The sequence below is a fragment of the Octodon degus genome, unplaced genomic scaffold (assembly GCF_000260255.1).
Source record: "Octodon degus isolate 3935 unplaced genomic scaffold, OctDeg1.0 scaffold00138, whole genome shotgun sequence".
Lineage (NCBI taxonomy): Eukaryota > Metazoa > Chordata > Mammalia > Rodentia > Octodontidae > Octodon > Octodon degus.
The window spans coordinates 3,643,595-3,667,101 of record NW_004524714.1 but is presented as its reverse complement, the minus strand read 5'-3'; the positions used below and the strand labels follow the sequence as shown (position 1 = coordinate 3,667,101).

General features: G+C 50.0%; 1 protein-coding gene and 1 pseudogene across 1 annotated transcript in view; one reads left to right on the top strand and one right to left on the bottom strand.

The window, feature by feature from the left end:
• The window catches only part of Mvb12b (multivesicular body subunit 12B), a 166,995-nt gene that overhangs the window by 43,158 nt on the left and 100,330 nt on the right, over positions 1–23,507 (top strand). The window contains exons 2-4 of the mRNA XM_023701623.1: positions 10,182–10,289; positions 15,205–15,301; positions 21,659–21,788. Of these exons, the coding sequence (XP_023557391.1) occupies positions 10,182–10,289; positions 15,205–15,301; positions 21,659–21,788 (335 nt within the window). The remainder of the gene's footprint in view (positions 1–10,181; positions 10,290–15,204; positions 15,302–21,658; positions 21,789–23,507) is intronic.
• LOC105743586 lies at positions 344–1,137 on the bottom strand (annotated as a pseudogene).

Sequence of the window (23,507 nt, the reverse complement as noted above, 5' to 3'; positions counted from 1 at the left end):
ACGGGCAGAACAGTTCGGTGCCCTGGGAGGAAAAAATAACCCTCCAACCCCCGTGCCCACCTACCCTCAAGCAGCCCCGGAGGGGTGCAGTAGGGCAGGGACACATGGGCAGCAGCTTGCACAGTGGAGAAGCGCCTGTGGCGGATCCCCAGAGAGGAAGAGCAGCCTCCTGCCCCGCCCCAGGCCTTCCCCTGCTGCCCAGAGCAGGTCCCTCCTCAGCAGTTAGTTATGGGGTTCAACCCCTTCCACAGTATATCTTTATTTAAATTTTTTTCCCATCAAGGTCATCTTCTGTTTTTCTTTCCTCCTTTTTTCCTCTTGCTCCTCCTAATGCACACTTTTGTTAGTAAGGGGAATACCATGATGTCACTCTAGTCCGGCCCCCGTAGACACGACCTCGGGGCCTGCTGTTAAAACCACTGTAGAATCGGGACTGGAACTGCTGTAGTTGGTGGTCTGGGCAGGGTGGCGGGCACGTGGGAAACCGCGCTCTGTTGTGCTGATGCCTGGTCTGTTAGTCCCTTTCGGGATCACCTTGATTTGTCTTCCTCTAAATAGGGACTCATCTAAGGCCAAGGAAGTCCTCATTGATTCTTTGTCTGAGAACTGTCTCTATGCAGACCCTTTGGGATGGCCACTGTTTGTCACAAAGTATGGTGGCACAGTTGACTGAACCACAGCCATGAGAATGAGCTTCTAGCTCTTCTGCTGTTGCACCATAGTCCACGTTGCCAGCATAGATGGAACAGTATCGCCTCCATTCTCTCTTCAGTAGACATGATCACTGGGCCCGCATCGCCCGGAGGTGGACTCCTATTCATCTGCTCCTTTTCCTCCTCTGTAGCTCCTTTAGCTTCCCAGCTTCTTCCTTCATCTCACTGACTTGAGCTCTGATCACTTCCAGCTCCGTGTCCTCAATGGGGGCAGCTCCCCTTCGGGCTCCGGCTCCGGCTCCGGCTCCAGCAGCAGCTCCCCAGGCTCCAGTTCTCAGACTCCAGGCTGTTCCGTAGTCCCCTGTGCCCCCCAGGGACCCCCTCCCCAGCCTCCCCCTGGCCCAGGCACAAGATGGCTCCTCCGCCCCAGCCCAGAGCCCTGACCACCTACAGCCCCTGCTGCTGCTGCCGCCTCTACCGCCATCACCGCTCAGCCTGGAGGAGGGGAATAAAATTAAAGTTATGTCTTTAATAATTCCTTCCAGTAGGAACTAAAGATACTGCACGGTTTTGCTCCAAGTCTGAAAGCTTTGATTTCACAGCTCATCCTTTGGCCACCACGCTTTGGCTTCGCTCCGAGTAGGGCTCTGATTTGGATTTGTTCTGTGGTGACTGCCGGGGCACTGGATGTTGCTGTCAGAGCAACCTGTGCTTCAGGGTCTGGTTTCGCTCAGGAGGGTCCATGGCTGGGATGCAAGCGCCCAGGACACTGAGGCCGAGTCAGGAGCACTCCCAGCGCAGGCCCTGGTGACCTGGACAGGGACGGGCTCCCCTGCGCTGCCCATGCATACCTCCCCTTTAGTGGGCCTCTCAGTCTCAGGAGCTGACTGTCCTGAGCACCTCCTGGGCAGCCTGAGAGGGCTCTGCCTTGGCCACCTTGCCCGCTCAGGACTTTGTCTGCATTTGGGCACCAGTGGGATGGAGAAAGCCCAGCTTTGCGCGCCTGTCTCTGTGCACTGCTCCAGTTCTGCCTTCGTCCTGTGCTCCTCCAGCCGGTTGTCAAACAACTGATGGTATATTTTTACCAGGGCGGTAAGCCAGGTGCTCAGGAAAATATCTGCTGAGTAGAACAAGTTCCTTACTCTAAGGGCCAGAGCTAATAATCAGTAACATTTTTGAATGTCTACATGTCTCAGAGTTTATTCTAAGTGCTTTAAAAAACAGCTTTACTGAGATATAGTTTACATACCCTAAAACTCCTTCTTTAAAGTACACCTAAATAGTTTTTGCTATATTCACAGAGTTGCATGGCCAGCACTGCTTTCTAATTATGGAACACCATCACACCTGGAAGAACCCTCTCTATTAGTGGTGCTCTGCATTCCCCTTCTCGGCCTCTGGCAAATGCCAGTCTACTTTCTACGTCTGTGGGCTGGTTTGTTTTTTTTTTTAAATCATTTATTATTTATTTATTTATTTATTTATTTATTTATTTATTTATTTGGTACAGGGTCTTGCTATGCAGCTCAGACTCATAGTGATCCTCCTGTTTCAGCCTCCCCAGTGCTGCAATTACAGGCAGGTGCCACCATGCCCGGTTTTGGTGGTAATCCCCTGTGCCCCCCAGGGCCCCCCTCCCTGGCCTCCCCCACCAGCCCGGGCACAAGGTCAGCATGGCATGCAGTACCAGGTATTGAACCCGGGTCCTTGTGCTTGCCAAGCAGGCACTTAGACTGCCAAACTATCTCTACAGCCCTTGTGGACTTTCTTTTTCTGAACATCTTCTTTGAACAAAACCACACACTATATGGCCTTCAGTGCCTGCCTTATTTTACTTAGCGTGATGTTTCCCCCTCTGTCCATGCATGTCGGTACTTCATTCCTTCTCATGGCAGAATCATATGTCCACCACCTGGACATTGCCTGCTGACAGTTGACAGATATCTGTGTTGTTTCCATTATCTGGCAATTATGAAAGATGCGGTAGTGAATATTCACATGCAAGTTTTGGGGTGGGCATATGCTTGCATTTCTCTTGGGTATATACCTGGGGATGGGGTTGCTGCAGCATGGGGTAACTCTAGGCTCAGCATTTAGAGAGCTGCCAGAGCACTAGGTGACCATACCAGTGACGGTGCTCAGCAGTGCACCAGGGTTCTCATTTGTCCACTTCCTCCTCACATTCATCATTGTTGCTTCACTTATAGCTCGTGTAGTGCACCTGAAATGGTATCCTGTTGTTAGGGGGGTTTTTTTGTGTGCTATCCATATTGAATCCACACACACAGCCCTATAAGGTAAGTCCGGCTTGGGAGGTCACAGTGCAACTCATGAGCCCTACTTGAAGCAGCTGAGTTGGACTTGAGTTCACATCCACCTGACCCCCATCCAGCTTCTCTCTGCTGACATGACCAAGGAGGCTCTGTGGTGGCAGGTTCCTTCAGGCCAGTCCCAAGCAGTGACACCATTTCAACAGAAAGAAAGTGCTCAAGGACAACAGGAGCATAGGGGCGCAGGGGGCACCAGGGCTGGGGCGCAGCTAGGCGAGAGCCAGAGGGAAGCAGCGGTGCTGCTGTTACCAAGACGGAACCCGACAGGCTGTTGGGTCTGCCGTCCTCACGCCAGAGGATGTGAGAGAACAGCCCGGAGAGCGCAGAGGGCTCAGGGGTCTCCAGGACAGACACATGCATTCCATTTCTTTTGCTAAAACATATTAGACATTTCAGCGGCAGGTCTGTGGCAGACTTGAGCTCTCTGTTCAGAATATAAAGTAATAAAGTGATAATGCAAACCAAACCAGACCAGAAAACAACCAGGAGCTCCTGGGCGGGTCACCAGAGAAGCTGGACGGCTTTTCCTTTTGCTTTCCAGTTTGCAGAGGTTTTGGCGCATGCCTCCTGCGGGGGATCCAGAAGGCGGGTGGGTTAGGCTCCTCGCCTGGGCACTCTGCCCTGCTGCTCTGAGTACTTAAGTGGTTCCACAGCCTGCTCTGGGCCAAGTGTGTGCATTTCCACAGTCAATGATTGAACACATCCAGAGGCTTTGAACTTCATTCTTGTTCACAGTGTCAGCCAGATCCTTCCTCTGAAATGTCTACAGAATTTCCTGGCCTCCCGGACTGCTTTCTGTTTGCCCAATACTTCTTTGAATTGTGGGTGGCCTGTCTTTAAAGACCAGGGTGTAAACAGCTTGATGAAATTAGTGGCTAGCAGGGTCTCTGGAGAGCTTCCCCTTGCGTGAGGGGCACCCGATTCTGAGGTTGAAAAACCTCTCACGGTATCAAGATTTACTGTGCGGCTCCGCTCTAGGTGGCTTAGTGGGGTGGCTGATTGATTTACAAGCTATTTTTCAGGTTTAAATCCAGCAGATTTAAAATCTCTTAATCCATCAGATGAAGTCTTTACCAGTGTTATTTTTCATATTATAAAATCTGTATGAGCTTATTCCTCCCCTAAGTGGGAAAATACAGACAAGCAAAGGAATATTGTTTTAAATGCCCATAATCTCAACTGCACAGAGCCAAACAGTGGTGCTCTGCTTTCTTATGTGTCTAGCTACTTTTCTATACAGATAACTTTTAAAACAGCATTGATGGGGGCCGGGGAGATGGCTCAGTAGAATAAATGCTTCTCTGGCAAGCGCAAGGGCCTGAGTTCAATCCCCGGTTCCGCAAAAAAAAAAAAAAAAAAGACCAGCATTGATGTTGTCCCACAGAACTCAGCCTGTAACTTACTTTCTCCTGGGCAGTGTATTTGCAGATATGTGTCCCTGAAGTTGTTCAAGTGGCTACTTCTTCCTTCTAAGGCTGCTCCCTGGTGGCTAGAAACTCGTGCTTTTCCTTTCTATCTTTGTGAACGGAGTCCCTGTGAGCAAGGCAATAGTTGCTCTTCCCTGGGGCAGTCTGTTCTGCTCTGCTAGCCCATCAGCTTTGTGCCCACTGCAGGTAGGCACAGTCACTGTCCCCCCACCGCCCTGTGAGCTCATCCTCTCAGCACCTCTCCCTCACCGCCATCAAGGGAGTAGGATGGTCCCTCCCCTCTCCTGACACGTGCTGTCCCTGTCACTCTGTTTGACTTTATAAAAGGCAAGTGTTGTCTCACATTACTTAACGTTTAAGTCCTAGATTAGGGCTCCTGCGGGTTGGAGAACTCAGCCCCGGGGCAGCCTCGGGCGCCTAGGAGCCCAGGATGGCTGTAGTGAGGGGACAAAGGAGGATCACAAGCTTGTGCATAAAGCTGACCACATCCTCAGAGTCTACCTACAAATAGAAATCCTGGTCACAGACATGTATGCTTTTAAGACTTTCGATAGACAATGGCAAACTCATCTAAGTCAATATTGTACCACTTGATACCCCAACAGTGTCTAGTGGACCTGTGTCCTTCTGCCCCCTCGGCAGGCACCACCCAAGCATCTTCCTCAGTTTGACTGAGACAAGATCACATCCTGTTGCTCTTCCTTTAATGAAATAACTACTGTTCGAGTCCAACATTTTTTCCTGTTGCCTGGCCATTGGTGTGGCTCCCTGGGCTGCTCGTGGCTGGCCTCAGCCCATTTGGGGACTCAAGCGTCTTTTCCTTGTGGCCTTATGAGAGCTGTTCATATGTATTTTCTCATATGCTTGTGGGAAGTCGTTTTCTCCCTGCTGAACATATCACAGGTGTAAGTCAGGTGCACAGATCACCCTAAGAACCACACGCACCGTTGACACGCCATGATTTATTGAACCCATGTGCTTTGTTTGGATGTTGTGTGCCAAGCCCAAGGCCCCAGGGTGGTGGCCCCAAGAGGCACCAGAGCACTTTCTCTTTCTGAGGTTGTTGGCTTGGGCTCTTCTTGGTTTCTGAGAGCCTGTGGCTTTAGACATTCTCCCTGACCAGGCATTCTGAAGTACCTCTGTGTCTTATCAGTAGAAAAACTTCATTAAAACACTGGGCCCTACCTTACTATATGAGGCCATTTAAATCCACTAGGGCTGCTAGCTTAGACTTAGTTCTTACAAAATAAAAGAGTGATTTATTAGAAAGTGCGTATCACCAAGTCTTAGTCTGTCTCCTGCTGTTGGAACAGGAGGTCATAGGCTAGGTGGATTATAAACACCGGAAGTTCCTTTGGCCCAGGGTTCCAGAGGCCAGACACCCAAGCTCCCGGGGCTGCATGTGGCGCAGGCCTGCCTGCTGCAGTAACTTGGCAGAAGGTATCCATGGCCAGAGTGCCAGGAAGTGTGGGGGCCCAGAGCGTGCCACTCCCGTGAGGACAGCTTAAGTCGCAAGGGCAGGGCCTGGGGCCTGTCACCTCTTAACTCTGTTGCAAGGGCGGTTATACCCCACACGGGATCAGGAGGAATGTGCAAACGGTAACACACTGGTTTCTTTTATTCTTCTGTCATCAGAGCACAGCTCCCAAAACCTGTGCTTTAGAAAGTGTCCTCAAGTGCCCTGTAATCTGTGGCATTCAGCTCGGCATTGATCCTTTATGTTCCTGCCTTCCCTTCCCCGTGGTGACACCTGGTGGATCTCTGAAGTGGCTCTTCTGTGGGAGAAGGGCCGTGGGCTGTGTTCCAGATAGGCCTGCATGTGGCTCCACAGCTCCCTCACTGCTGGGGCCCCGGGCATTTTGGTTTTCACCAAGAAGGGGGCATGTTCTCAATGGCGTGGCTAAGTTTTCTTAAGTACTCATCTCTTCTCCATAAGTTGGGGAGGCAGCAAGGCCTGCGTCACTGTGCTGTGTGTGGGGGAGGGTGGATCCACACGCATGCTTAAGTTTAGACAGTTCCTGCAAGCCCTAAGTACTCAGGAAAGACTGCAGCCCACCTGTCCCTCAGGCCAGGAGTTTCTCCCACTCACCCTCAGGCTCCTCCACAGCCAGACTGTGGTAGAGGCCAGCTGGGGGAGCTAGACCCCTGCCCAGAAGGCTGCTCCCTCCTTCCTCACACACTGTCCTCTGGGACTCCAAAAAGTGACCCTGATCTGATGCCAGAGAAGGAATCAGAGCTCGGTGCTGCGTGTGGCAGAGGCCAGCCGGGCACTCTCGGCGTGGCAGCACTGCCTGGTGGCTGCTGGCTCCCAGAGACTCCCCCAAGCTGCAGCCCCTCCTGGGGTGTCTGCAAGTTAATTCTTGGTGGATGCTAGCAGTGGGGAAGGCTGGGATCCATGGCAGGTGACACTCCGGGTGGGTCACCTGCTGCGGAACACTGAGGAGCTCCCTAAAAATGCAGCGTCACGGCCAGGCTAGGGGGCACCCGGATGCTGCCATGCTGGGTGTTTGCCTAAAAGGAATCAGGAATCTCACCCTGCCTTCCACAGTATAGTCCTCTCCCTAGCTCTTGGCCTTTTAGTAGTAAAATTTGCATTAATTTTAATAATGTGATGTGTGTATGTGTATACTTTAAAACTCAGCACTAAAAGGCTTGTGAGAAAAAGTGTCAGCCTTAGGGCTGGGGAGATAGTTCAGTAGTATAAGTGCTTGCCTGGCAAGTGCAAGAGCCTGAGTTCGATCCCTGGTTCTGCAAAAAAAAAAAAAGAAAGACAGAAAGAAAAGGAAAAAGAAAAGGTGTCAGTCTCACCGGCCCATCCCCACTTCCTATGAGCCTTGCCTTCAACTCTTAGTGTCCCCTCTTTGCTGCTTCATCTGTGGGCTCTAAAGTAATGTTCTTATGCTACTTCTTCCTTTCTTTTTTCTTTTTCTCTTTGAGACAAGGTCTCACTGTATAGCCCAGGCTGGCCTTTAACTTACAGTCCTGCTGCCTCACTCTCCTAACTGCCGGAATTACATCTGGGCGCCACCTGCCTCGCCTGCTTATTTCCTAGCTTACCTATTGTGGACATTTTATTCTTTTATAACCCCCACCCATCCGGCAGTAGCACAGATGTTTGGTAAATCAGTGCTCAGTGTTTTACATACCATCACTGGATACCACTGAATCAAGTAATATATGAAAAATCTTTTTCATTTTCGTACCACCTTCTGTTTTTCTTGGAATTAATGCAAGTTATTTCATGGACTTAGTTGTCCAGGTTCCTATAGATTTCTTTTTTAAGTATACTTTTGAAATGTTCTTTTTAATTTTTAAATTGAATATATATTGCAGGGTCTCCCTACGCAGCTCAAATTCACAGTGATCCTCCTGTTTTCAGCCTCCCCAGTCCTGGGCTTACTTAAGCAAGTGTTTAGTCCACTGAGCTATCTTGCCAGCAGTGGGTGTGTGCCTCACAGAGTGGCCATTCAGGAGTGGGCAGAGGGGAGCCTGGGTAAAGAGGTCCAAGTGTCGCACTCGGCTCAATGGCATCATTCTGAGAAACTACTTAAAAAACCTTCTTCCTACTGCCTCACCTGGATGACTGGCAAGGCACATGGCTTTTTATGCTTTGCTCTAATTCGGTGGTTGATTCCTTCCTTCCTTTAACACGTTTTGATCAAGCCCACCTGGGTCAGACACTGTGCTTGGTGCAGGGGATAAAATGGCAGGCAGAAGAGGCCTTGTCTTGGTGAAGCAGAGAGTCCAGACCAGGCGGCTGGGGAAGCAGACGCCGCTCACACATGTGCATTGGCCTTTGAAGACCGGATTGAGGCCTGGAGATGGGGAAGCCATCTCAGAGGACTGGGTAGAAGCGGGGCCCCATGAGACTTTTGATGACATTTTTAATCTTGATGTTCACAACATAACTTTGAATATCTGGTTTGATATCAGACCACAGCTCTTCATGTTCAGTTTAGAGATGCTGGGCTCTCTTCGCAGATGCTCTGTGGGGTGCTTATACACGGAGCATCCCCTGGAGCCCAGAGTGACTCCAGCAGGACAGTGTGTCCCTGGTACCCAGGTAGACATGGGACTTCTGAAGCTGCTAGGCTTCCAGTACAAGTCTGCTTGGGGAGTCCTCGCTGCCTTTTCCTCCCTGGGTGTTTGGTTCTCCACCCCACGCCCCACCTGCCCCAGCCTCCCTGGTCCACTTCACACCGTACTCTTGGTCTTGAAGATGCTAGCTAGTGGAGGAGGACCTTAGTGTGCCTGGAAGGGAGAGGTGCCCGGGTCTCTCTGCTGCAGGGAGAAGGCAGGTACAAAGGCTGAGGCCACAGCCTACAGTCTCATACTTTATAGGAGTCTTGGTGTGGGCCCACTGGGGGAAAACTCACTTACAAGGCCTCAGCCCTTTCTTCAGGGTGTGGGGGTCACAACACACATACTTGGAGCAAATAGTTCCTAAAATGATCCTCATACCAATCCTCCTTCAGCTTTCAGGTCAAAGAGACTTGCATACTCAGCATAAGGGCCTTTTTTCCTGGTCTTTGTGTTTGTTAATTTACAATTGTTCTGTCTAAAGAACAAGCATTTCTTTTTTCTGTTGTCAGCCAGCTTTTCGACTGTTCTTCCGCAGCCTCAGAGAGTGTAAGCTCTAGGCCTGTCCCAGGAAGCCCCCGTGATGGTACACTGGGCCTGTCAGGGACAGAGACTATGGACGTGGTACCTGAGTTCAGTGCATTGAGGATGGGGCTGGATCACCGCGGCCTCGGGGAAAGAACAGAACTGGTCTCAGAAGTTTGTCACAGTGACTGGCAGCATGTCAGATCAAGGTCTAGACCCAGGGAAAACCTCAGAAGGACAACCCCAGAGCAGTCCAAAAGCAGGCGATTGAAGACCCCTTCTGATATGTCAAACAATCACGGGGCTGGCCTTCCCTTTATGGGGCTGGCACTGTGTGGAAGGTTGGTCCCTTGTCACCCCATGCTGTGATGTTGTCACGTCAGGCTGCACACCCAGCCCTGGCCACCTAGTAAGACAGCAGGAGAGAGAGAGGAAGGAAGAAAATAGCAGGCTGCTCAGGCCCCGGGCTCCACCCTCCAGTCACTTGTGGGCCCAGCAGGCCCCGCATCGAGCCAGCGCCGCAGTCTGTCCAGTGGGGCAGATCAAAGCCGGCTTCACCCTTGGACATTTCCGGGAGGAGAATTTCTACAGCTGGATGCGAGAAAATGGCTTCCTAGGGAGACCAGAGACAGGGAACTGATTGTTTTTACTGCTCCATCATGGGGGCAGTTTCTGACCTCAAGTCCCGCTTTCAGGACTTGTAGCGAGAAGAGGCAGCGTGGGACCAGTCTTCCTGACCCGCCCTGCTGGTCCGAGGCCGTCTCAGTGCCCCCAGCAGCACCCCCAGGTGCATGTCCACCCCGCTGGGCCTGGCTGTGCACCCGCACCGTCCTGGGTGCGTGTGGTAATGAGCAACTGATGTGCTGACTTCCTGGGTCCTGCTTGGTCCATTACAAGGAAAGCTGCTCCTTTCTCATTAGGACCGTTTTTGTCAGGGTGTCTTTAATCAATGGCTTCCCCAGGGACAGTATTTTTAGAAGTTGTATTTTTCACACTCTCCCTTTTTCCCTTTTGGAAACTCTCTCCTCCCTGTGCTTGGTGAAACGAACTAATGAGATGCCATGAGAGTTCGGGCCGTGTTAATTGGAGCAGGTACGAGGAGCGGCGTGCACGCGCCTCCAGCTCCAGCCTCTCTGACTGGCCATCCTCTCCTGTCTCCGGTGCAGGTCGCACAGACGGCAGATGGTGTGGACGCTGACCTCTGGAAAGACGGCCTATTCAAGTCCAAGGTCACCAGATACCTGTGTTTCACGAGATCATTTTCCAAAGAAAATGTGAGTAGTAGTCTAGTGGTAGTTCCCACTTGCTGAGTGAGCTGGAGCAATGTATATTCCTGCTCGGAATTTCCTCTTTTTGTTGTTGTTGTGGTGGTGGTGGTTTATTTTCATTGCCTTATTAATTTATCTATGGTTTTAGTGAACTGGGTAGAATCAGCAGCCAGCACTGCGCTTCATTTATTAACAGTATTATTAACCACGTACCCAAGTGTACAGTGAATTCTATTAAAATGTGTAAAGCAGGAAATTTCTCTCCCAGCTCCCATGTGCCTACCTTTCCTCCAGGTGACAAATCACAGACCACTATGGCTGTGAGTTGTCCAGGGGAGCTGGACGTAATGCAGCCCTGATGGGCGGAGGACCCACATCTCTCTCACACACACACACACACACACACACACACACACACACACACACACATGCACATGCACACACGCACACATGCACATGCACATGCATGCACACACTCCCTACCTCCAGTCCCAGACCTGGCATTTTCTTTTCACTCAGAGTCTCTGTGTGACAGGACATTTTATTATTTTTGTGGGTAAGTATATGTGTACATTTCTCCATACGTTTCTCTTTTTTAGTACCTGGGCTCATAAATTGGGAAACTTTAAAGACACCTGCTAAGGCTTTCCTAGAAGGCATTCTGATTGGTCATGTAGAAAAAAGGGAAGCAGCTTTAGTGATTTTCTAGCCCACGTAGGCACCCTGGGCGCCTGCACATGTAGACCGCTGTCGCCATAGATGGTGGCTCCCAGCATTTTCCCCTTGCCATGAAGGATGACAATGACATCAAGAGTTGAGGACTTGCCCCAAGTCAGTTGTGTTCCCTGACCCTGACTATTTTGGGAACAGCCAGATTTTTAAGGGGGATGTTTTATTGTCGGTTTAAATGTTTTTGTCTTTTGCTAGTGCATATAATTATTTTTTGAAATATTTTTACCAGTTCTTAAAAGTTGTTATGCCTGTGGTTAAAAAACAAACAAACAAGGGAACCAAGAGGTAGAGGAAAGGGCAGGGAGGGGAGGAGAGGGGGCATAAAGAAGGTTAGGATGTCTTATGTACCGGTAGCAGCTCCCCAGTGAGTGTAATCATCACGTACTGCCAGCATGTGCTAATCACAATTGATAAATTAAAAGAGAAAACCCAAACCAACACAAGAATGTCGTGCATTCTTATTGAGAAGCCTGAAAGGGCAGAAGCCTTCCCCCACCCCACAGCCCTGGCCAGGACCTGTCCTGGGTCCCTTCCGTGTTTGCTGCATGTGGCCCTCTGGCTTGCATCTTTCTACTGCCCATTCCTGCTGTTTGTTGGTGATACCATGTGAGAAGAATTATTCCTCATGTGCCCAAGACGGGGGGTTGGGGGGACAAGTCATTGCTTTAATTTTCCCCTGATTACAGGAGCAGTATATTTGCTTGTTGTAAATGCAGTATATTTGTGTTGATGGAATTGGGCAAGGTCTAGGTGCTAAGATTAGGGAGCCTTTTAATCCTGGGCATGAGGGCATCTTCAGTACCAGGAAAGTGGTGACTGAGCTGGAGCATTCGCCTGTGCCTGGAGCAGGACTCTGTGGCTCACCGTGCTCTGAGGAGACACCAGAGAACAGGTGTGAGGGTGCAGGTGCCCTCCCAGACATTGGGCTCTCGAGGTCATCAGCCCCTGTGGTCCATCCTTCCTGCTTGCACCCCCACAGATTACCCTGACCCTTGTGTCCTGGAGTTTACTGGGGCTCTTATTTGAGGCTACTTCTGCTTTTAGCTTTCGCTGCCTCTGTTCTGTCCACTGGCCACTGCTTCCTGTGGAGGGTCCGCATCCTCGTCCCTGCTCGGGCTGGGAGGAGAAACTCCCAGGACGACTGTGCACACACTGTGTCCTCTGGTGGTGTCCATGTGTTTCTTCCTGGTATCTTTGCAGCCTTCTGTGGCCAGAAGAGGCTCTAGTTCTACAGCCTTAGAGGATGGCCACCATCTCTGCGACCATTTTTGGTTTTGGTTTTTGTTGTATCTTCCCCCACCGTCCCTGGAAGGCTTCTGGGCTTTAATTCTATCTGTGTAGGAATGGGTACAGCAACAAGTCTAATATGACAGAGAGAAATCACTGGGGCTGGTTAGTTTTGGGTGTCTTGAGTCGGCACTAGAGAGGGCACATTGGTTTTGTCAGCATTGTTGACATTAAACGGCCCCGTATGGGGTAGGATGCAGGGATGCGGGAAGGAACCTGGCAAAGGCAGTGGGAGTCAGCCCACCTCACTCTCAAGCCATACGCCAAGGAGGTGATTTTGAAGAAGAGAATGGGTGAGTCCTAAACAATCAAGCCAAAGGATTGAATTTGATTTGGGATCCAGTCCAAGGGGTGGCAGGGGCCTATTTGCAGCCTAGGCGTGGGGCGCGTTTCAGTCCTTGGCATCCAGTCTGCCCCAGTCCTGCAGTCTGAACCAAAGGTTTGCAGAACAGGATTCTTGCCGTTGTGCAGGAGGGCATGGCAATCTCAAGACCAGGCAGATTCTTAATTAGGCAACTTGAGACTCCCAGTGTAGGAGTTTGGGGAGCCTCCTTTGGAACCTAAATTCTTTTCCCCCAATAATGCTATTAATACAGAAACCTGGCTTTGGAGTGACATTGCTTCCTGGGGAAAGATCAAGATTAATTATACTTTTCATGCCTTGTACTTTCTGCATTACCTGTAATAATAATGTACATAGATTAGGTAGGGAGGATATTAAACAGAAGGATTTATGAACATTTGAATATTAAGTTGGTTATCTGTGGCTACCTTAAATGCAAGGTTGTCAAAAATAATTACAGTATACTAGCAAATACTGGCTACCAGAGACAATATAAATACCCTGAGTCAGTGCATATTGGGCTTTTGGCATGAATCATTTGCTCAACAAGGATTGGGAATACGTTCTTCATATTTATGAGGAGGAAATGAAAGAGAGCACGGGTGGAGGAGGGGAGAGGAACAAGCAAAATTAATGGTGTCGCAGACCTACAGGATTAAACTCTGCGTGGCAGCAAGGAGGGCCACACTTGGGCTGCGGGAGCTTCAACGGCAGAGCCTCCCATTCTGTACGCATGAGAGGGTTTCCCAATGCATCTTTTAATGGCCGCACCACTGATGTTCTGGTTTTATGATCAGGGACATTTGTAGAGAGCGTAGAGGGTGAGATCGCTAAGTGGTTTGCAGTTGACTTCTGTGAAACCCAACTTGTCAAGCTGAAGACGTTTGAGAAGGGTATTGATGAATGCCCATCCATCTCCAGGGCAGCAAAACATGCCCAGTTGTTAATTTCTCAATGCAGAAAGCAGTGATGACATGGAAAAGCAACTGCTCTGAAAAAAAATTATGATAGATTAGCTCGGGCGATTGTGAAAGCAGCTGATGTTTGTGAGTTAGGTTAACTGTTCAGACCCCTCCTGCACAGTCAGAGATTTATTCCACATTAGGGAGGACTCCACTTCCCACTTGCCACACTGTACATTGTTGTCCTGAGCACCCCACCACCACCACCTGGGATGTGATAATATGAAATTTGATTTGATGTCTGATGCTCAGAGACGACTCCCCTGAAAAATGGACCCAAAACATTAGTTTATTCAACAGATAATTATTGAACACCTAATATAGGGCAAAAGCAGTGCTAGGCCTGGATTTACAGTTGGAGCAGAGATGGTTTTTGTCTTCACAGTTCCTAAGGGCTAGTGGAGAGACAGATACTAAATAAAGAACCTTAAAAGTATATGATTGTACATTGACATGAAGGTAACCAGAGAGTGCCCGGAGGGAAGGTAGTGTAGTTTGCTTGGTGAGAATTCCCTGCTTGCTCTTGGAGATGTCAGTGTTACCCAAATGGAGGTTGGGTCTGGGCCTCAGGCATAGAGACGGAGATAGGAGCCCTTCCCTGAGAAGTGACAGGCTCACTCTCTGGTGTTGGTGCAGGACTGCAGACAAGCATGAGAGCGAGGGCTTCAGGAATGAGACGCTTCTGGAGAATGGGCGCGCGGTGTGTGGTGCCAGGATCTAACAGGAGGGATTTGGGATCAGACCCCGTCCTTCTGCCCTTAACTGGCTTTGCCTAGAGACAGCGGAACTGGGATGCAGGCGACTCTGAAGATGTCAATGAAATCTCCACAGTGGCCCTGTGTTTCTACATTATAGGGCAGATTTCTTCAGGCTGTATCCAACGTGAAATGCAGGCAGTGAATGCTGGGATGTTCACCGAGAATTCTCTCTTGCAATTACAGAATGGTGCTGCACTGTCTTTGAAAGATGTTTTTATGCCTGTTACAGAAACCGCGTGTGGCCCCCATATACTGCCACTGAACAAAAGCTCTGAGGGGCTAGTGCATGTCATTTTAGAAGACATGTGATTCTGAGGCAGCCCAGCTTTCACTCTGCATTAGTTTATGATTCTTGGGACTTTGCAAAATGCATCTAGCCACACACTGTCCGTGTGAGGGCCATGATCGCTTAGAAGTGGGATTGGCAACTGTTGGTCTAGATGCAACTCGCCCTTGCCAGTGACCCAGAAATCTGCTGTCTCTAAAGCTTACTTGCCCTGAGATTGGCCACTCAGGGCTGAGGGGTCACCAGGTCTGGGGACACAGGTGCACAGCTGCCCTCTGCTGGGTTATGTCTACAGCCTCTTCTGGGTAGCTTATCCAGCACGTAAAGACCACATTTGAGTGAGTGGCTTTGAGGTTCTGCAGATGAAACTCCTTCCCAGGGGCCACCAGAGTCCCTGTGACCGCTGGGGAGCATTAAGTGTCACCTACTCTAATTAACCTGCTGTAATAAAGCTGCATGAGTCATTGTTAAATATGCATCTTGAGGGCAGAACAGAGAACCCACTGCAGGCCTGCTCACATTAACACTCTGTGTCTGTTTCTTTCTTCCCAAGAGTCATTTGGGGAATGTGTTAGTGGACATGAAGCTTATTGACATCAAGGACACGCTGCCCGTGGGCTTCATCCCCATCCAGGAGACGGTGGACACACGTGAGTCACCCCTAGCACTGCCCGTCACGTGAGAGTCTCCCTCCTCCAGGAGTACTTAAGAGTACATTTTGTGGGTGTTTTCCTTGGGAAACATAGGAAGGGTCACTGCATACCACTGAATAAAACCTGCTGCTTCTGGTGCCCATTCCTGTGGGCTCTCTGTTCTGTGGGTAGAAGGAGACCCCATTTGGGGAGCAAGGGTCCCCTTCCCTTAGGAGGTGCTACCTGCTGCAGGAGCTGAGGAAGGAAGGAGCTGAGCCTGGTGACAGCTCGTCTTTTGTTCTCTGATGTTAGTGAAGCCAAGCTTGGTATAGGACCCAGAAGCAAAAAGGAAAAATCAAAATGAGCACAAGTGTGAGAGGGGGCCCACTTGAGGCTCCTAGAGCAGATGGGGACAGTGAGGACAGACAGACCGCAAGGTGGAGCTTGAGCACAGGGTTTGCATTCTGAGCACTGAACAGTTCTGCGCTGAGCAGAGGCGAACTGCAGATGGCGCAGAAGCTGCTCCTGACGCTGGTGCCTGGGGATTCTGACCCCACGTCCTGGCTGTGGAGTGCGAAGTGGACCTAGAAAGCCTCGACGCTAGAGCCTCCTCATCGTGTGAAATAGAACTTGTTTTATTTTGAGTGACTCTTTACCAACTTGGCATAACCACATCGGTGAAATCAGGGATGAAAACCAAATGCCGAGGCCCCTTTTCTGAGGCATACGGTTGATTTGTGCAGTTAGTTCCACCTCTCGTTCTTCATCATGCATGCTTTGTCTTTCCTGGTTGTCCCACTTTGGACCAGTATTTGTTTGCCGTTTTCTTACAAGCATTTTCACACTAAACGGACTTTCCTGACCCTCACCATGTTATTTTAATAAAGCAAGAGAATTCCTCCCATTGTTTAGCGTGTGTTTATTTTCTTGATGGTGTCTTCACTTTGGGATATTGGGTTGATTTTTATTATCACTGTTCATATTAGCTAATAATTATAATAACTGATATATCTCAATGAGAAAAATGAGACACACTACATACTTAGGGATTAATGAATTTAACCAAGGTCACACAAAACAACACACAACACACACACCCCTATACAAGCCTGTCAACTGCCATTTTTATTTTCTATCAATGGAAACATGCTATATGTAGGTTTGTTTATTTGTTTTTATGTATTTGGTAGAGGGCCTCACTATGCAGCTCAGACTCCTAATGATCCTCCTGTTTTTAGCCTCCCCAGTGCTGGGATTACAGGCATGCACCACCACGCTCAGTCTAGATGGCCTGCTCAGCTCACCTGGGGGGAGAGGGGGCAGGGCCAGTGTGGCCTGTGGTGCCAGGGATCGAACCCCAGTGCCTGTGGTTGCCTAAGCAGGCACTTAGTCTGCTAAGCTGTCTCACTGGCCCTGTCTGTTTTATTTTTTTGAGACAAGGTCTTACTATGTAGTTCAAGCTGGCCTCGGACCAATACTCCTGCCTCAGCCTCCAGTGCTGGGATGACAGGTGTGTACCACCATGCCCAGCTATATGTAGTCTTTTGGGTCTGGTTGCTTTCACTTAGTATAATGTTTTCAAGATTAGTCCACGCTGTGGCATGTTTTCATTGTTTTATTGCCAAATAATGTAATTTTCTATGGATAGGCCATTTTCTGGCTTTTCATTCAGCTGGTGAATAGTTGGGTTGCTTCCACTTTTTGTCTACTGTGAATAGTGGTGCCCTGATGACTCACAAGCAGGGGTTTGTATGGGCCCATGTGTTTTGGTTCCCTGGGGGACATACCACTGCGTGGGATTACAGGGGTATGTGTAATCTTTGTTTTACTGTTGGAGGGAGCTCCTTTTTCAGAGGAGCCGTGCCATTTCCATTTCACCAGCAGCTAGGAGACTTGTGACTTCCCCACACTGTCCCCAATACTTGCCGTCCACCATCTTGGTGCTGGCTGTCCTGGGCGGTGTGAAGTGGCACCACCTTGTGGTTTTGCATCATGCCCCTGGCCATTTGTGCATCTCTGCTGAAGAAATGTCTATTTTGATGCCTTGATCATTTTGTAAATGGGTTGTCTTTTTGTTGAGTTCTAAGAATATTTTATTATACATATCTTAATTAGAAATCCTTATGCGGTTGGCAAATTTTTCTCCCATTTCATGGGTTTTCTCTTTACTTTCTTGGTGGTATCTTGTGAAACATAACATCCCATCATCTTCAGAGTTCCACTTACATACGTTCTCCTTAGCTGATTATGCTTTTCATGTCATACATTAGAAACCACAGCCCAATCTATTGCATTTTATGCCTGTTTTTTTTAAGGGTTTTGTCATTTTAGCTTCTACATTTATGGCTTAGATCCCCTTTTAGTTAGTTTTTGAGAAATAGAGTCCAACTTTATCTTTTCACATATCCAGTTGTCCCAGCACCATTTGTTGAAAAGCCTCCTCTTCCCCCCATTGAGCTCCTACCATCCGTGGTGGCTGTCAATTGCTGGAAAGTGGGAAGTTTTATTTCTGGACTAGGAGTTCTCTTCCCTCTGTCTATCGTTCTTTATGTAAGTACCAAACATTCTCGAGTATTGTAGCTTTGTAGCAAGTCTTGGAATGGGCAGTCTGGCTCCTCACTTTGTTCTTTCTTTAGGCCTCATTTCAGCTATTCTGAGTCTCTTGAATTTTCAGATGAGTTTGGGCACTAGCGTGTCAGTGTCTGCAAAAGAAGCTGGCTGAGGCCTTGATGGGAATGATGCTGAATCTATCCATCAGTTCGGGTGCATGTGGATTTTGAATAACTTCCTTGTGTTGCATTTTGGAGGGCTTGAGTCTGCCAGGCCCTACACAGCCTGCCGCTGCCATGCCTACCGGGCACGCCCTGGCCTTCCACAGACTCAGCCCTCACTATGCTGTCTTCACACTTCTTTCTCCTCCAACCCCAGTTATTTGGGGTGCTATTTTCCCTGCCTATGGATTCCTTTCCTCCTCTCACACTGCCCACACCCTGTGTCCTTCAAGAGTAAGGGTCAGAGTTGCTGGCTCACCTGTCCTAGCTTGCCCTTTGCCTCTGCTCCTCCTCATAGAGTCAGGGCTTCAGGTTAGAGGGATGCACAGAGGGAAGCTGGTCTTGCCCTCAGGGAGCATGGTCCAGGGGGAGCCAGGCCTGCCAAGGACTTGCACTGCCAACTGACAACAAAATGGCTGTGCTCTGTCACCATGTGCAAGTCACTGTGGCAGAAGCCAAAGAAGTTCTCAGCCCTGCCTCAGATCCCTGTCTTTCGCTGTGTCAGGACAGACTGGCACTGGGTGTGCTTGGAGAAACAGGGACTCTTGGAGTCCCTCTTGCCTAGTGTTTGTTTGCCTCTGCCACTTACAACTGTGGAACTCTGGGTAAATCCCATCACCCTCCTGGACTGCAGTTCCCTTGTCTGACAAGCCACAGAACATTACCTGCTTCAAAATGTCTCTGGTCACTTGGGTTGTAACCGTTATGTGTTGTCCTCATGCCTTTGCTTCTCATCTCTCTTTGAGGACAATCTGTTTACTTCATTTCTGAATCACCTGAGGCACCACTCCACACCATGGCCTGCCTCTCACATGGCCTCCATGAAGATAAACTTTTTACTCTCTGTGGCCTAACTGACATCCGGAAATGTGGGTTTACATTTCCACGTGCTGTAGGCTCATGCCTGTAAGTGACACAAGCTTTGCCAATCTGCATAGCTCTCAAATCTATATTTAGTTTTACTGTTTTAATTGTGTTCAATTTTTACTCCATTACTTAGCAGCAAGACTGGACATTTTCATAAGTGTTTGCTCACTACTTTTGCTTCCTGTGGATTGTCTGCTTGTCAACTAAAGCAGTCATATAGACTCGCATTACTTTCCCCCTTCCTCTCACGCCTTTTGTAATTGTAAGATATGCCTTGATTTTTGTTTCTGCAAAAATCTGTGGAGGTGGAGGTGCTGCAGAGCCCCAGGCCCCTCCCAACTCCACTGAGTGCTGGCTGGGCCCCCTCATTGTCTGGTGGCAAGCAGGGGTGCAGCAGTCTTCGCTGGGAAGCCTGGCCTCCACCACGCAGGGCCGCATCTGTGGTGTCTGGTGATGGCCTAGTCATACAGGAGGCCAGGTGGGGGCAGCCTGTTCATTCTGGTCACAGAGCCATTTTCCAGGAGCCCCATGGTCAGCTCTGTGGCATGGGAGAGTATTTAAGGCCCCAGTTTCATACAGTCAGCCAAAAAGATGAGGCTCCTGTAATTAATTTAAAATACAGTTTTGGGCCGTCCATACAGCACTTAAAATTGGGAAGGTTGTTTGTTTTAGTAAAGTGCTGCATACTTTCTCTGTGTTCATTAGCATAAGTGAACACATTTCTATTGACTATGTATAATATATTTACTTAAAATTAGGCCTGCTTACGCATGGGTAATGAGCACTTCATCCCTTACCCCAAGCTTGCCGCAGAGGGAGAGATGGAGACGCCATGAGCAAGTCAAACACCTGTGTCTGCTTACTTGGAGCAAGGTGGCCCCTTGTCCCACTTGCCAAGGCGGGTCAAGGGATGCCCCAGACACTCCTCCCCCCACAATGCCACTCCCGTCTCAGTAGCAACCATGTTTGGGGTCTGGGTTCAGATCTAGTCTAGCCCTAAGCTTCTACACCTGGCAAAATGACTCAGAACATTTCTGGTTTTAATCTGTTTAAAACAAAAAAAAAATTCCACCCTTGGCTGCAAAAACAGCAACCGCCAGACAGTACACTGAGTCCATCCTCGCTGATGGCGCAGGCAAGGCTGCCACCCCCTCGTTCACTCCTTGATTTAAATGTGCTATAAATGTTCATATTTTCTGCCACAGGACAGGAAGGCCTTGAAGGTCAATATCAAGCAGGGACATCAATTATATCCTCGAAGCGTCCTTGTCATTTTGATGGGAAGCTCTCTCGTGGCTGTTCCTTGCTAAGCACTTACTGTGTGCCAGGAACTGACCGAGGGAGTCCAGTGTTGCCACCTTACGTCCACTTGAAGTCCCTTGGGGTGGGGTTTCACTGATCCATTTTATGATCAAAAGGACTAGGTAACTCTCGTGAGGGCACAGTACCAGAAAATGGCAGGAAGGAGGCTTCACCTTAGATCCTGTGGACTCGTGGGTTGTTTGAAATGAGTATTCAGGACCACAGTGGACAACAGAAACCCACCTCATGGGTCTCCACTGGCAGTCGCAGGGGTACCGAATCATTGTGCTCGACTTGACAAGTATGAGAAGAGACTCACACACTGGCCTGTGTCAGCCTTCTTCAGGGAGGCTAAGAAGTTGATGAAGAAAAGTTGTTTCTATGTAGAAGAATTCCACCCTCGGTGCAGAAGAGATGACAGGATTAGAAAGTCGGCATCCTGAGACCCCTGTAGGAGTGTGGACCTTAGCATTTGTCATCTGCAGCTGAGAAAACTGCTCTAAGAGTGGTAGTTGGGGTGATGATGGCGGTCCCAGGCTGACAGTGCAGGAACCCACCCAAAGGAAGTGGCTCTGTGGTGTGACTCTGTGGGGACAACACGCACCACCTGTGAGCTGGTCAGTTCAAAGAGCCAGCCTGAGTCGAAGCCAGCTTTAGCTCTGTCACACCATGGGACGCAGAAAGGAGCGGCCGTGTCTCAGCAGCATGTCAGTGCCCTGAAGAACAAGGGAGCCAGGACGGGAGAGCCCCGACAGGCCAGGGCAGGGCGCGGACGTCTCCTGAGTGTGGACCCACATAAGCCAGCAGCACAGTGACAGCTTGAGAGGAGGCGCAAACTCATGGAGCCCATCTGTCGGGCAAAATCAAGGACTTCCGTTGGCTTCATTGGGAATGATAATGGCGTGGTGGTCATGTGGTGAAGCTACGAGATGCAGTTGCACTGAGGCAGGCAGTGTAGAGACGGGCTGGGGCACAGTGTGGTGTTGGGGGTGCCCTTTGAATGTTGCAAAGCTGGGGGAGGCAGCCCCCACTGAGACAGGAGCATGTGCGGATTCATTTTGCTGTTCCCTCCTTTTTGTAGTATGCTTGGGAATTTCTGTGATAAAGAGTAGAAAAGAAGGGCCAACATGGGGAACCAAAGCTGTCCCGGGTTTTACTGCAGAGACTGTGGGCTCCCAGGCCCTGACCTTAGCCCTTCTCAGCTGGCATGTCTGGGGTCAGGCAGGGCACAGGGCAGGGGGACTGGCACCCCCTGTTGTCACAGCCTGAGCATTGAAGCCCTAGGGAAGGCAGGGGGTAGAGTGCAGCCTTTGTGTTGGGCAACCAGAATAAGCCATTGCTTCTGCCACCAGGAAGGGAACACACGGAAGACAGGGTTTGCAGAGCAAAGGGTGGCATTGCCAGGGACTCACATCTCTCTTATTGTTTCCTTCAGAGGAGGTGGCTTTTAGGAAGAAAAGGCTGTGCATTAAGTTCATCCCCCGGGACTCAACTGAAGCCGCCATCTGTGACATTCGGATCATGGGCCGGACCAAGCAGGCACCGCCTCAGTACACGTTCATTGGGTGAGTTGTGGGGACACTGTCCATAGCCGCTGCTTTCCCTGGGGCTCCCAGCCACTCCTGAGGCTGCAGTCCTAAAACTCAGTGCAAGGCGGGAAGGCAGAGCTGCCAGCCCAGAGGAAGGGTCAGTGGGAGGCGGGGCAGACGGGCCACACTCCAGGGCCCAGAGCAGTGTGCGCCGCTGGACCATGCAGGCAGGGACGGAGCACTGGGGCCGTGGAACGTGACAGAGCCTCCTAGGACATGGTAAAGACACCCTACGCAGCCCCCGGGGGCTCTGCTCTGAGAAGAAACACAGATATTGCATGCTCCGTGAAATCTCACTGCGGGTTTCTGTCTGATGTTCATCTTCCCAGTGAGAGCCTCAGCATGGGAAAAAGGCCTGATCTTGCAAGTACTGCATAAATACTAAGCGCAGTGGAATCTCAAGGTTTCACTCTTGGCTCCTTTAGGTGACAGAAAACCCACTCCAAGGAATAAGCACTTCCTTGGCAAGCACAAGGGCCTGAGTTCAATCTCCGGTTCTGCCAAAAAAAACCCAAAAAACAAAAACACTCCAGACTGGCTTAAACTAAAGCAAGTTCGGTGACTGGCATAAGAGAGAAGTTCAGAGGCCAGATTGGCTTCTGGTGGCTGGAAGTAAGAGCTCAAAGCATGCCTGGGGCTGAGCTCCCTGCCCCCTCCTTGCTCTCGGTCCTCCAAGAGGGCTGCAGCTGACACCTGTGCCTGGCACCTGACCTCCCCAGGAACCACGGTGGGGCACCCTTCCTCCAGGTTCAAGGCCAGAGGCGCAGGGTGAAGCTGCGTTCCAGGTGGTTCACACAGGTCTTGTAGAATTCAGTCTCCATGTTGGTTGATCTGAGGAGGGTTGGTACACCCTGAACTGGTCACTCTTATCTGGAAAATGACCTCCTCTGATTAACCAGGCTGAGCAGGAAAAACAATCTGCTCCGTTGGAACTCAAGGATGGTCAGGGAGGTGTAGCTGCCCCCAAAATACAGAGGTGAGGTAGAACTCAGAAGAGAAACGTGGGTCTCCCAGGTGCATCTGCGGCAGGTGACCTGCAGCCTGGTTGGCTACTGGCCTCTTCCTCGGGCCACACTTTGCAGGCATTGCGCTTGTCACAGGTGTGTTCTCAGGTGGCCTGGAGAACAGCGTCCTGGGTGTGCTGTGTACTCTGCTTGGTTCTTACTTGTTTGAAATTTGAACCAAAAGCTGCCTTTGCCCCTCTGGGCCAGGCAGGCCTTCTCCTCCCATCCCAGACATGGTGTAGGCCATGGGTGCGTCCTGCTTGTGAGTCTGGAGAGCGGGAGCAGGTACTGTGGAGAGAGATTCATGTCATCTTCATATGCTGCAGTTCCTTTAGACTCTTCAGCTATGGGATCCCGATGCTGTGAATCAAGATTTTGTGGTTTTTAAGGACTTGGGGTCCCTAAGTTGCCCAGGTTGGGCATGAACTTGCTGTCCTCCTGTCTTAGCCTCCCAGAGTGCTGAGATTACATGTCTCAAAATTTTAAAAATATAGAAGGGCTGAGAATGTGATTCAGTGCCCCGAGTTCAATCCCCACCACCCAAAAAGAAAGTGAAGGGCCGGCGAGATAGCTTAGCGGTCTAAAGTGCCTGCTTAGGCAAGCTTAGGCAGCCACAGGGGACTGCAGTTCAATCCTCAGTACCACATGCCACTCCAGCCCTGCCCTTAGAGTGGGCTGAGCCAGTCCACAA